The 11,361-nt window shown below is 45.5% G+C and overlaps 1 protein-coding gene across 1 annotated transcript; it reads left to right on the top strand.

Moving 5' to 3' along the window:
- The first annotated feature begins 2,803 nt into the window (after positions 1-2,803).
- On the top strand, positions 2,804-10,548 carry LOC120640228 (ABC transporter C family member 4-like). The gene is made up of 11 exons (XM_039916083.1): positions 2,804-4,990; positions 5,547-5,867; positions 6,612-6,698; positions 7,024-7,659; positions 7,759-7,923; positions 8,055-8,349; positions 8,923-9,137; positions 9,216-9,521; positions 9,630-9,693; positions 9,831-10,070; positions 10,229-10,548. Exons 1-11 carry the CDS (start codon positions 2,966-2,968, stop codon positions 10,465-10,467), a joined length of 4,593 nt encoding a protein of 1,530 aa, XP_039772017.1. The 5' UTR covers positions 2,804-2,965; the 3' UTR covers positions 10,468-10,548.
- The last annotated feature ends 813 nt before the right edge of the window (positions 10,549-11,361 follow it).

Here is an 11,361-nt window from a genome sequence, read left to right on the forward strand (position 1 = left end):
TGTTGTACTGGGAAGAGGCCACTAAGCCGGATTGAGCGCGAGGGGCCGGTGTCGGTGCGGGTTTCATTGAGTTTCAACCAATTTGATGATTAGGGTGTTGTGGTGATAAAACACTTTCTACTTCTCTCCTCTTAATTTTTTAATGAGAAATTTGTCTCTAGGACATTGAAAGAGTATGGTATGGTCTGTATAGCACACGGTACGTGCCAATTTTATACGATGGACACTACGATTTTGTAGTGTAGCGGATTTATCTCTCACGTCAACTTGCTAAAGTGATTTCAAGTAGGCTTAAAATCTGAAAATTCATAAAATAAGAACAAAAGAGAAATACAATTGCCAACTTTCCTGCTTAGTTTCATTTTAGAAAAAAGGAGCCAGATACTGAAAAGTGGCACACTAGTACAAAACACATGAGTGAGGCCACAAATGTTCCTCCCGTAATATGAAATCTACAGTATATGCAAACGGGATCCATACGGGCTCACTGCCAAGGCGGCAGGCAGCCAGGCACGAGGTGGATGGTTCATAATTTTCATTACATTTGAGATATTATTTTCCAACTTTTGAAAAAAGAGAAATATTATTTCCTGGATATTCAGGTTAATTTTGGAGCTGGGATTTATTCAAACTTAGATCTTAAACTAGAAACTTGGCGCGCCCTTTCTGAGGTCACCAGCGTATATTTTCTTAGATTTGGTAGATCAGTATCAGCCCATATAGCTTGTAATAGAGGTGTAAGCTGCTCAGCAAAGTATTGATTTCCTCGTCTTGGAGAGTGTATTGGATTCCATTGTTCTTTTCTTTATATAAATATCAAAAGTTTTATTTCTTTTTGGTTTATTTAGATTTAGAAATTATATTCAGTATTAGTTAGTTCATCTGGTGGAACAATCCTAATAGCTAGTTGTGGCATTGTGGCATTGTAATTTCTCTTTGGCATTCCGACACAAAGTTTGTATGCCATTGGGCTGATCCCTTTGACTTTCTGTTTCATCTTCAGCAAATTCTTGAACATCTTCATCATCAGACATATTATTAGCATCGTCATCAAATTCCTCGTACTCTTCATCAACCTCAACGTGACGCTTCCGACGTAGAGGAGGCATCGCAGTTCAAATAACATAAAGATAAAAAATATCAGTAAGCGGTGCAACAAACAAAAAAATGATGTTACAGATATCTTAATTTCATAAAAGAAAATCTACAAAGTACAAAAATATAAAATTACAGCTGAAACTGTCAAATACTCTACTAATACTGTAAATTCTGCAGCATCAAACATGGCTTGCATCATGTATAATGACCAGCACACTAATACAGCAATAAATAATTAATTTGAGATATAATGTCCAATACGAAGTAATCATAAAAACAAAAAGGCAGTTATTACTTATTGTAACATGAAAATGACATTTCACATACCCTGTGAGCAAAGAGCACACCGCTATTGTGTTGCTTACTTACATGAAGCCACAAAAAAGAGGAGAACATGAACTATAGGAGGAAACATAATAATAGACAAATAAATGCTGAGCTGCAGGCCATTGCAAAATAAATTGCTATGTATGACGCCAACAGTGAGAAATCTAAGCAATGGGTTGTTAAACCGTCAATAACAGATAGCTCAAAAACATCTATTCGCGACCCACTGAGACACCTATTCTCGCTGCAGAGGAAGGCCAAATCTCTTAGCAACACCAACAGAACAGCCATTTCGACACATCACGAGCATACGCGCAATACAAACTAATTTTGCAGGCGATTTGAAGCCCCATGTCAGATCCAAACCCTAAAAAGTCGCACGCAGAATAGAAGCAAAAGGAAAGGCAATCCAATGAACTCACCAGTCTTCAAGTGCTCTGGCGGTGCCCCCCACGAGAAGGGCAGCCCCTCGTCCGACGAGCCGCCGCGCCCTAGTCGCCGCTCTCTCCGCCTTGTATTCAACCAACGGGGAAAAACACAGAGCGGCTGAGACACACCTGGAGCGGACAACATAAATGCCAAACGGGTTTCAGTCCAACACAGTGTTAAACCCAATAACGTGTTCAAACGGGACAACAATAATAGAAGTGGGCCTGTTATGACGGGTCACAACAAGACATCAGGTGGGCCCGACATCAAAACTCCACATCAATCGATCTCAACCATCCGCAGGCCATCCGACGGTCAGAGCTTGTGACTTACACCAAAACAAGATTTCAGTCACCTTAAAAGGAGTAAATCTATTTCTTTTATGCAATAGGTTTGTGAAGATCTGGCCCGCTAACGGATTCAGGTCCCATGTGCCGAAGAAGCAGCAGCTGCATATTCTAGTGTGATAGCAGAAAATACCACCTTCGATAAGGATCAGCCACCGGATCACAGTTGGGTTTAATCAAGTACATGTACTCTGTTTGGCAACGTTTATTTCAGTTTGGCTTCACCTGTTTTACGCGAATCAAGATATTATGTAACGCTTTAAAATGAACGAGAAATTAGGTGCTAAACTAGACCAGTTTTGGCTCGACTTGACCAGTGAAACTCTTCCAAACGGCCCATGATGGAGAACCGGTGCCAGCTCGTTCCTCAAAGTTGCCGTCCCATTTCTGTTCTCACACACGACAATTTCTGCAGCCTAGCTTCATTCGCTGATGCGACATCGTCTTTAGAAGCAAGGCAGGATCACAATGGATTTTTAAGTAGCATATGTATGTGTACTTGGGAAACAATGAAGCCAATGCCATTGTTTGAAACAAGAAAAGAAACATTTTATTAGATAGGGTCAAGGTCAAGAACGGGAGTGACATTTTTTTGTTCGAAAAAAAAGAACGAGAGTGACAGACCGAGTAGTCTAGTACGACGAATCCGGGAACTCCCAACGGATTTCGCTTCCCCAATGGAGGAGTAGCCTCTGTGAATCGAATCCCGACGGATCCCCACCCCCACAACGAGCTCCTCGCGGTCGCAGCCGGGCGCGCACGGGATGGCGCTCCCCTGGTGGCTCGCCACCACGGCGTGCGCGCTCCTCGGCGCCGTCGACCTCGTGTTCCTCGCCGCCTGCCTCGTCTTCCTCGCCCGCGGCCTCCGCAGGGGAGGCTCGATTGCGGCGGCGGCGGCTGCTCCTGCCGAGCGCGAGGCGCTGCTGCGGAAGCCGGATCACCCGTCGCCGCGGGCCTTCCGCTACGTGGTCGCGCTCGGGGCCTCCGCGGTCATCGCGGCGGCGTCCGTCGTGCTCCTCGCGCTCGCGCTCCTGCTCCTGCCGAGCACGCCGTGGCGCGCCGCGGAGGCGGCCTTCCTCGCCGTCCACGCCGTCGTGCATGGAGCGGCCGCGTGGACCGTCGCCGCGTCGCGGACCGACGCGCACCCCGCACACCTCCGCGTGTTCTGGCTCGCGACAGCGCTGGGTGCCCTGCTCTTCTCCGCCTCGGCGGTGGTCCGCGGCACCGACGGCTCGCTGCTCTTCCCCGACGACGCTGTCGCCGTCGCCGGTCTGCTCGTCTCGCTGCCACTGGCATACGCCGCGGTCACTGGCTTCACCCGCCGTGGCATCGGCACGGGTGACGTGGAACCAGAGCATGGCGGCGAGGAGGCGCCCGCGTCGCCGTACGTCACCGCGTCGTTCCTCTCGCGGGCGACGTTCAGCTGGATCATCTCCCTCATCAACAAGGCCTACGCAGCCGAGTCCCTCACGGCCAAAGACGTGCCGCCGGTGCCCCCCAGCCACCGCGCCGAGGCGGCCCACGCCCTGTTCGTGTCCAACTGGCCGGCGTCGCGGCACCCGGTGGGCGTCGCGCTGTGGCTGTCTTTCTGGCCGCAGCTCGTGCTGACTGCATTTCTCGGCCTCGCGCGCCTCGCGGCCATGTACGTCGGCCCGTCGCTCATCGACCGTTTCGTCGAGTTCATCCGCCGCGGCGGGACGCCATGGGAGGGCCTCCGGCTCGTCCTCATCCTGCTCGCCGGCAAGGCGGCCCAGACGCTGGCGTCGCACCACTACAACTTCCAGGGGCAGCTCCTGGGCATGCGCATCCGCGGCGCGCTGCAGACGGCGCTGTACCGCAAGTCGCTGCGCCTCACCGCCGGCGCCCGCCGCGCGCACGGCGCCGGCTCCATCGTGAACTACATGCAGGTGGACGCCGGGATCGTGTCCTTCGCCATGCACGGGCTCCACGGGCTGTGGCTGATGCCGCTGCAGATCGTGGTGGCGCTCCTCCTCCTCTACACCTACTTCGGCCCCGCCGTGCTGATGACGCTCGCCGTGATCACCCTGGTGACCGTGATCACCGCGTTCGCCAACAAGCTCAACCTGGGCGTCCGCGACAGCCGCGTCAAGGCCATCACCGAGATGCTCAACCACATGCGCGTCATCAAGCTGCAGGCGTGGGAGGAGAAGTTCGGCGGCAAGGTGCGCGACATCCGGAAGGAAGAGCTCGGGTGGCTCGCCAAGATCATGCTCTTCATGTGCGGCAACACGGTGGTGTTCTCGAGCGGCCCGCTCGCCATGACGGTGCTCGTGTTCGGGACCTACATCGCCTCCGGCGGGCAGCTGGACGCCGGCAAGGTGTTCACGGCGACGGCGTTCTTCCGCATGCTGGAAGGCCCCATGCAGAACTTCCCGCAGACGATCGTCATGTCTATGCAGGCGTTCGTGTCGCTCGGCAGGCTGAACAAGTTCCTGACGGACGCCGAGATCGACACGACGGCCGTGGAGCGCGTCGAGAGCGGCGGCAGAGGCGAACCGGTGGCCGTCAAGGTCCAAGGCGGGGTGTTTGCGTGGGACGTGCCGGCCGGCGAGGAGACGAGGGGCAACGTCAACAGCCAGGTCCAGGTCCGCAATGGCGCAGCGGATAAGAGTGGGCAAGGAAATGGGGCGGAGTTGGTGACGGTGCTGAGGGGGATTGACGTGGAGGTGAGGAGGGGCGAGCTCACGGCGGTGGTCGGCACGGTGGGCTCCGGTAAGTCGTCGCTGCTGTCCTGCATCATGGGAGAGATGCACAAGGTCTCCGGCAAGGTGAGTGTGCTGACTCTTTTTTTTTTTTATGAGGAGTGTGCTGATTGTAGCCTCTAGGTAGCCACGTAGGTTTATTTGTCAGTTTCTGATTCCGGTCTCCGAAGGTGGTAGCGACGTGGGGATGGTTGGAAACCTTGGACGGCCGTGGTTTGGATTCTGGTTGGACTTGGACACCAACTTTATTTAGTGTCTATTGCAGTTGTAGCGTATTGCTTGGTCCACATTCTAATTACAGGCCGCTGTTATATATAACACGTAGTAGTTGGATGGGTTCGAGAACCTGCTAGAAACTCTGGGATACTAGAACAATATATAACCAACTTGACTGTCACCATTTGGATTCTCATTTTTTTTTTGGTTTAGCACTCCAAACATTTATGGTTTAAGCATATTATTTGTAGCAAAATAACATATTCATTCACATCTATTCTATTGATATCTTTTTTCAGTTCATTTTACTCTTCTTCTTAATACAAAGATACGCAGCTCTCCTGCGTGTTCGAGAAAAAAATAATCATTTTACTCTTGTCTTATCTCCATTTTCTCTGTGGTTTAGGTTAGCATTTTTGGAAGCACGGCATACGTTGCTCAGACCGCTTGGATCCGAAACGGAACCATTCAAGAGAACATTTTATTCGGAAAGCCAATGTACCCAGAGAGATATTCAGAAACCATAAAGGCTTGCTGCCTGGAAAAGGATTTGGAAATGATGGATTTTGGTGATCAGACTGAAATAGGTGAGCGAGGGATCAATCTCAGCGGGGGTCAGAAACAGCGCATCCAGCTTGCAAGGGCAGTTTATCAAGATTGCGATATCTACCTTCTTGATGACATCTTTAGTGCAGTTGATGCTCATACTGGATCAACTATTTTCATGGTGAAGCCTAATCTCTTCCATTCCATTTTTATATTACGTTTTGGCAAAATCATTCAGTTATTTAAATTTGAAACAAGTAATATACTTTAGAAAACTTGTGGACACTTAATGATTGTGACAGACCACATTGGCTAGATCTTGTACCAACATACAGGTTCCAGAAATGAGAGTGGTATTAAAACATCATATACCAAAAGACAAATGCATTGTAAAGTCAAAAAAGTAATGAATTGGGCCTTGAATAAAATTGTCTGATATCTACTAATGACCTCTCTCATTGTGCTTGCATTTGGTCTGTTTAATCTCTTTGCCTATAGTATTCGAGAAAAGAAAACTTTACACTTATTCACCATACCACATATGAGACACATCACAACTTGTCATGGGGAAATGCTCTGTTTCTCTGTTTAAAACCAATGTGCAGTGACTCTTCAGACCATGCAAATTACACATTTTGAATGCCCTGTATGAGATTTTATTAGAGAATTGACAGAAGATTGATAAACCGACAGATCCTTACATCACAATCTGTAGAATTCAGCAATCTAGCATGCATAGGTTATGCAGAACCATGATGGTATGAAGTCTGTTCGCAATAAGGTGGACTCATGACCTACTTAATTGACCAATGCTATTTATTGTTTTTTCGTTGCTACTAAGAAAAGTCTTCTAGGCAAGTAGAATTGTGGTCCGTGTTTGATTATGGTTCTTAAGCTGTAGTCTATAACTTGGCTGTGTATGCAGGAATGTCTGAAAGGGATACTCAAGAATAAGACAGTGTTGCTTGTGACTCACCAAGTGGACTTCATGCAAAATGTGGATACTATAATTGTAAGTCTTTTGAACTGTCCATGTTACATTCTGAAGAAACAGATTAGTAATGCATTTTTCCTTCAACTGTTCAACATATGTAAACTTAGCAAAACTTTGCTTTTATTATAGTTAGTAGCAATGTTTTCTTTCTTGTTGTATGGAATTAACAGTAATATTCACATCTATGGTTACTTAAAAATATAGATATATCTTAATGCATGTCTATCTTCAGATTTCTTTTGCTGTAAACATATGCTATATAATCATATTACTCTGATGGTACCATGCTTATGTTGATGGCTACTGGAAATTAAACTACATTGGCTCGTGTGTCAACATGCAGGTAATGAAAGATGGGTTAGTCATCCAGTCAGGGATCTATCGTGAGTTACTAGCATCATGCTCAGATTTTTCAGATCTTGTTGCTGCTCATCATAGTTCCATGGAGACAACAGGGGAACAAGGTTTCCATGTCCAGAATACAGAGAGCTCTGATGCTTCCACTGGATCTTTAGATGTCCCATCTGTTAACTTCAAATCCAATAATGAAAATGGTGAAACAGTTGACACTGCAATAAACAAAGAAGCAGGTTCTTCTAAGCTGATCCAGGAAGAGGAAAAGGAGAGTGGCCGAGTAAGCTGGCGTGTGTACAAGCTATACATGACACAGGCCTGGGGATGGTGGGGGGTTGTGGTCATTTTGGTTGTGACACTACTCTCAGAGGGCTCCAGTATGGCTAGTAACTACTGGCTGTCATATGAAACATCAGGAGCCCCTGTATTTGATACTTCCGTATTTCTTGGTGTTTATGTTTCGATAGTTGCTACTACGATTATATTGGAAATGATCACCACTATTATCGTGACATTCTTGGGGCTTCAATCAGCCCAGGCATTTTTCAACAAGATGTTTGACAGCATTCTACGAGCTCCAATGTCATTTTTCGACACCACTCCTTCAGGAAGGATCCTAAGCCGGGTATGTGTTGTATATCCAACGAAGCATAGAATCTATTTTTTGTACTTTATGCACATAATTACTCCTTGAAAAGCAATGTTAATCTTTTACCTATCACAGGCATCATCGGACCAATCGAAAATTGATACTTCCCTTGTGTTCTATGTTGGTTTTGCCACATCAATGTGTATTTCAGTGGTTACCAGTATTGCTGTTACTTGCCAAGTTGCATGGCCGTCAGTCATAGCAGTGCTTCCTCTACTGCTTTTGAACATCTGGTACCGGGTATGATCGTCCAAATACCAAAATGCATCCAAGATGACTGCAATCACTGTTCAAACTACTTAACATCAATACAACACTCAGTAATGAAATTAAGATAAATTGGATTTCTTTCTTTTGACCTTGTTTTTCAGAATCGTTATATTGCAACATCTCGAGAGCTTACTCGTCTTCAAGGGGTAACAAGGGCTCCAATTATTGATCACTTCACAGAAACCTTTTTGGGTGCCCCAACTGTAAGGTGCTTCAGAAAGGAGGACGAGTTCTACCAGACAAACTTGGACAGGATCAATTCGAATTTGCGTATGTCTTTCCATATTTATGCAGCTAATGAGTGGCTTGGATTTCGTCTGGAGCTAATTGGCACACTTATTTTGTCTATAACTGCTTTTCTCATGATCAGCTTGCCTAGCAATTTCATCAAGAAAGGTAATGTTGTAATCTCAATTAGTTGCATACTCATAAAACTTTGTGGATCGTGGGGTAGAGTAGAATTGATACTCATGTCCCACGGTAAGCATAGATGTTTTCATGAAACCTCTAATTGGTGTGCTTGTTATAAAATCTTTTATTTGTTTGTCATTGTGTGACACAGACAATTAACTTTAAATGGTTTGTTAGGCCCTGGTTTGGACATTTAAACTTTCTCTAATGGAATACTTTTTTTATTTTTTTCTCTAAAATGAATTGTAGTAGATGTCTCATTTAGGAAGAATGTAGTACAAAATAATTATTTGCTATGTATGAATGAATTGTGTCACTGGGGTGAATTCGATAGCATGGCTAATTATTTGAATATCCAAACCTTGAGTGCAATCCTTCGTAGATGTCTCTATCTACAATAAAGCACTAATAGTTTGTTGAAAGCATGTTATGTATTAAGAGTTTGCTGTTATAACATTGTAAGTACGATGCTGAAGGATGACTTATGAATTCTATTAAAAGTTGTATCACTATATGTTTTCTGTTTGATCCTTCTTAATAAACACAATTTCAATGCAGAATTTGTCGGCATGTCCCTTTCCTATGGTCTTTCTCTTAATTCCTTGGTGTACTACACAATTTCCATAAGCTGTATGATTGAAAATAATATGGTAGCCGTGGAGAGGGTACATCAGTACAGTGCCCTCCCTTCTGAGGTAGCATGGGAAGTTGCAGATTGTCTTCCCTCACCAAATTGGCCGGACCGAGGAGATATTGTTGTGGAAGATCTGAAGGTCAGTATTATTTTGCTTGTATCTCTACCTAGTACCTTTGAGTGTTGATGGATGAGCAATAAGTAAAACTCTTTTCAGGTTCGGTATCGGCAAAATACACCTTTAATCTTGAAAGGTATTAGTGTAAGTATTAAGGGTGGGGAAAAGATCGGAGTTGTGGGAAGGACTGGCAGTGGCAAGTCGACTTTAGTCCAGGCTTTATTCAGAATTGTGGAGCCTGCAGAGGGCCGAATCATTATCGACGGTGTTGACATCTGCACTTTGGGGCTTCATGATCTGAGGTCTCGCTTCGGTGTGATTCCTCAAGAACCTGTGCTCTTTGAGGGAACTGTAAGGAGCAACATAGACCCAACTGGGAGGTATTCTGAGGCTGAAATATGGCAGGTAGTACAAGCTCCGTTTTTCAAAACATGAACTTCCTCTTGGATGCAGAACTATTTCTTTTTTCCTTCTATCAAGCCTGTTATGTTTATATTTTTTATTTTCCTGCAGGCTCTTGAGCGTTGCCAGCTAAAGGATATAGTAGCTTCAAAACCAGAGAAGCTTGATGCACTAGGTTTGCTATTTCGTAAACAAGATCCTCTTGTTTTTTTATATAAAAGATAAATTGTTCTCCAAGTTGGCTCATTATTTTCTTATTAGTATTGACAACAGACGATTAAAGTTTTATTGGTCACTGCTTGTTCATCACAGTTGCCGACATGGGGGAGAACTGGAGTGTAGGGCAGAAGCAGCTCCTCTGCTTCGGTCGTGTCATACTGAAACGCAGCCGGATCCTCTTCATGGATGAGGCAACGGCTTCGGTTGATTCTCAAACAGATGCAGCCATCCAGAGGATCATCCGAGAGGAATTCTCGGAATGTACCATCATCAGCATTGCACATCGTATACCAACTGTCATGGACAGCGACCGAGTTCTGGTCTTGGATGCAGGTAGGACTCTGCACTGATCTTGCCTACCTTTCCTACATTAGTTTAGACTTTAGACTAGGTTACATTTCGCCATTGACCTGTGGAAATGGAGAGCCAATTGCCTGTATTAAGATTTTGTGTCTCTGTCTAACCTTTGTCTATGTGTTTATCTGTATCAGGGCTAGTGTCAGAGTTTGACGCACCCTCCAAGTTGATGGGGAGGCCATCACTCTTTGGCGCGATGGTTCAGGAGTATGCAAATCGGTCTTCTAGCCTAATCGTTCTGTTTATGTGCTTGGATGCGATTCTAATTGTTCAGATGATGAAGATAAAGATGTTTATACTGCTGAGTTTGTTTGGACTTCTAATGATAAACCTTGCACTTGTGGCTCTCTTAAAAATCGGTAAGAAAATATGAAGTTTACTTTTGATGTGTCCAAATGTGATGGTATATTCGGTGAATTGTTGAAATTAAGGCGCATTAAGTTGTCTCATGCTATTCCGGCGCCTGGTGAGTTAAAGCGGCATGCTTATTGGAAATGGCATCATTCATTCTCTCTTGCCACCAATGATTGCAATGTGCTTCAGAGACAAATTCAATCGGCTGTTAATGAAGGCCGATTAGTTGTTCCACAAATGAAGATTGATAAGAATCCATTTCCTGCACATACACATATGCTTGAATTGAGTAATCTCAAAGTATTAATTCGGCCAAGTCAAGCCGAATCGACAAAAGGGAAAAATGTAGTAATTGGTGAAGAGAGGTCTGAGCCTTCAAGACCTAGCCAAGAAATCCCAGTGAAGAGATCCTCTGAGTTTTCATTAAAGAAATCAACGCGGGGGCAAGAGCAGAAGGAAGGCGCCAGGTCTGTTAAGACCGGTCTGGAAACCGATCTGACCGGTCCATCTGGGAGTTCTGCAAAAATTCCCAGTAACAAAGCAAAGCAAGGCCAAGCTTTAAGGAGCTCTCGGCCAAATATGATAGGGAAGGAGCCATCCAGAAGCAGAAGAGACGACAGAATAAAGTCAAGGATATAAAGCCATCGTTAAAGCATCAAGAGCAATCGGATTCTTATTCAAGCCAAGGTAATCCTTGTTATATGCCTTTGGAATATAGTAGGATGCATATGCAGTCATATTATATTCACTATCCTTCTATATATCCAAGTTGTACTTCACAAAGACCGATGTCGCTTCGCTTTTTGGCGGCGAAGCGAGGTTTGCCCGGGTTCCCGCTGATTCCTGTGGATCATTTGCTGAAGTGGCAAAAGAACAAATTGGCATAGTTCCCAGCGGCCTCCCTGAGAATGGG

The sequence above is a fragment of the Panicum virgatum genome, chromosome 7K (assembly GCF_016808335.1).
Source record: "Panicum virgatum strain AP13 chromosome 7K, P.virgatum_v5, whole genome shotgun sequence".
Taxonomy (NCBI): domain Eukaryota; kingdom Viridiplantae; phylum Streptophyta; class Magnoliopsida; order Poales; family Poaceae; genus Panicum; species Panicum virgatum.

What these genes read in the sequence shown, in the direction of transcription:
- LOC120640228 (XM_039916083.1), top strand. Translation starts at nt 2,966, where the DNA reads ATGGCGCTCCCCTGGTGGCTCGCCACCACGGCGTGCGCGCTCCTCGGC. An exon ending in TTGTTGTGGAAGATCTGAAG is followed by an intron (nt 9,138 to 9,215) that starts GTCAGTATTATT and finishes AACTCTTTTCAG; the next exon opens with GTTCGGTATCGGCAAAATAC. An exon ending in CTGAGGCTGAAATATGGCAG is followed by an intron (nt 9,522 to 9,629) that starts GTAGTACAAGCT and finishes ATTTTCCTGCAG; the next exon opens with GCTCTTGAGCGTTGCCAGCT.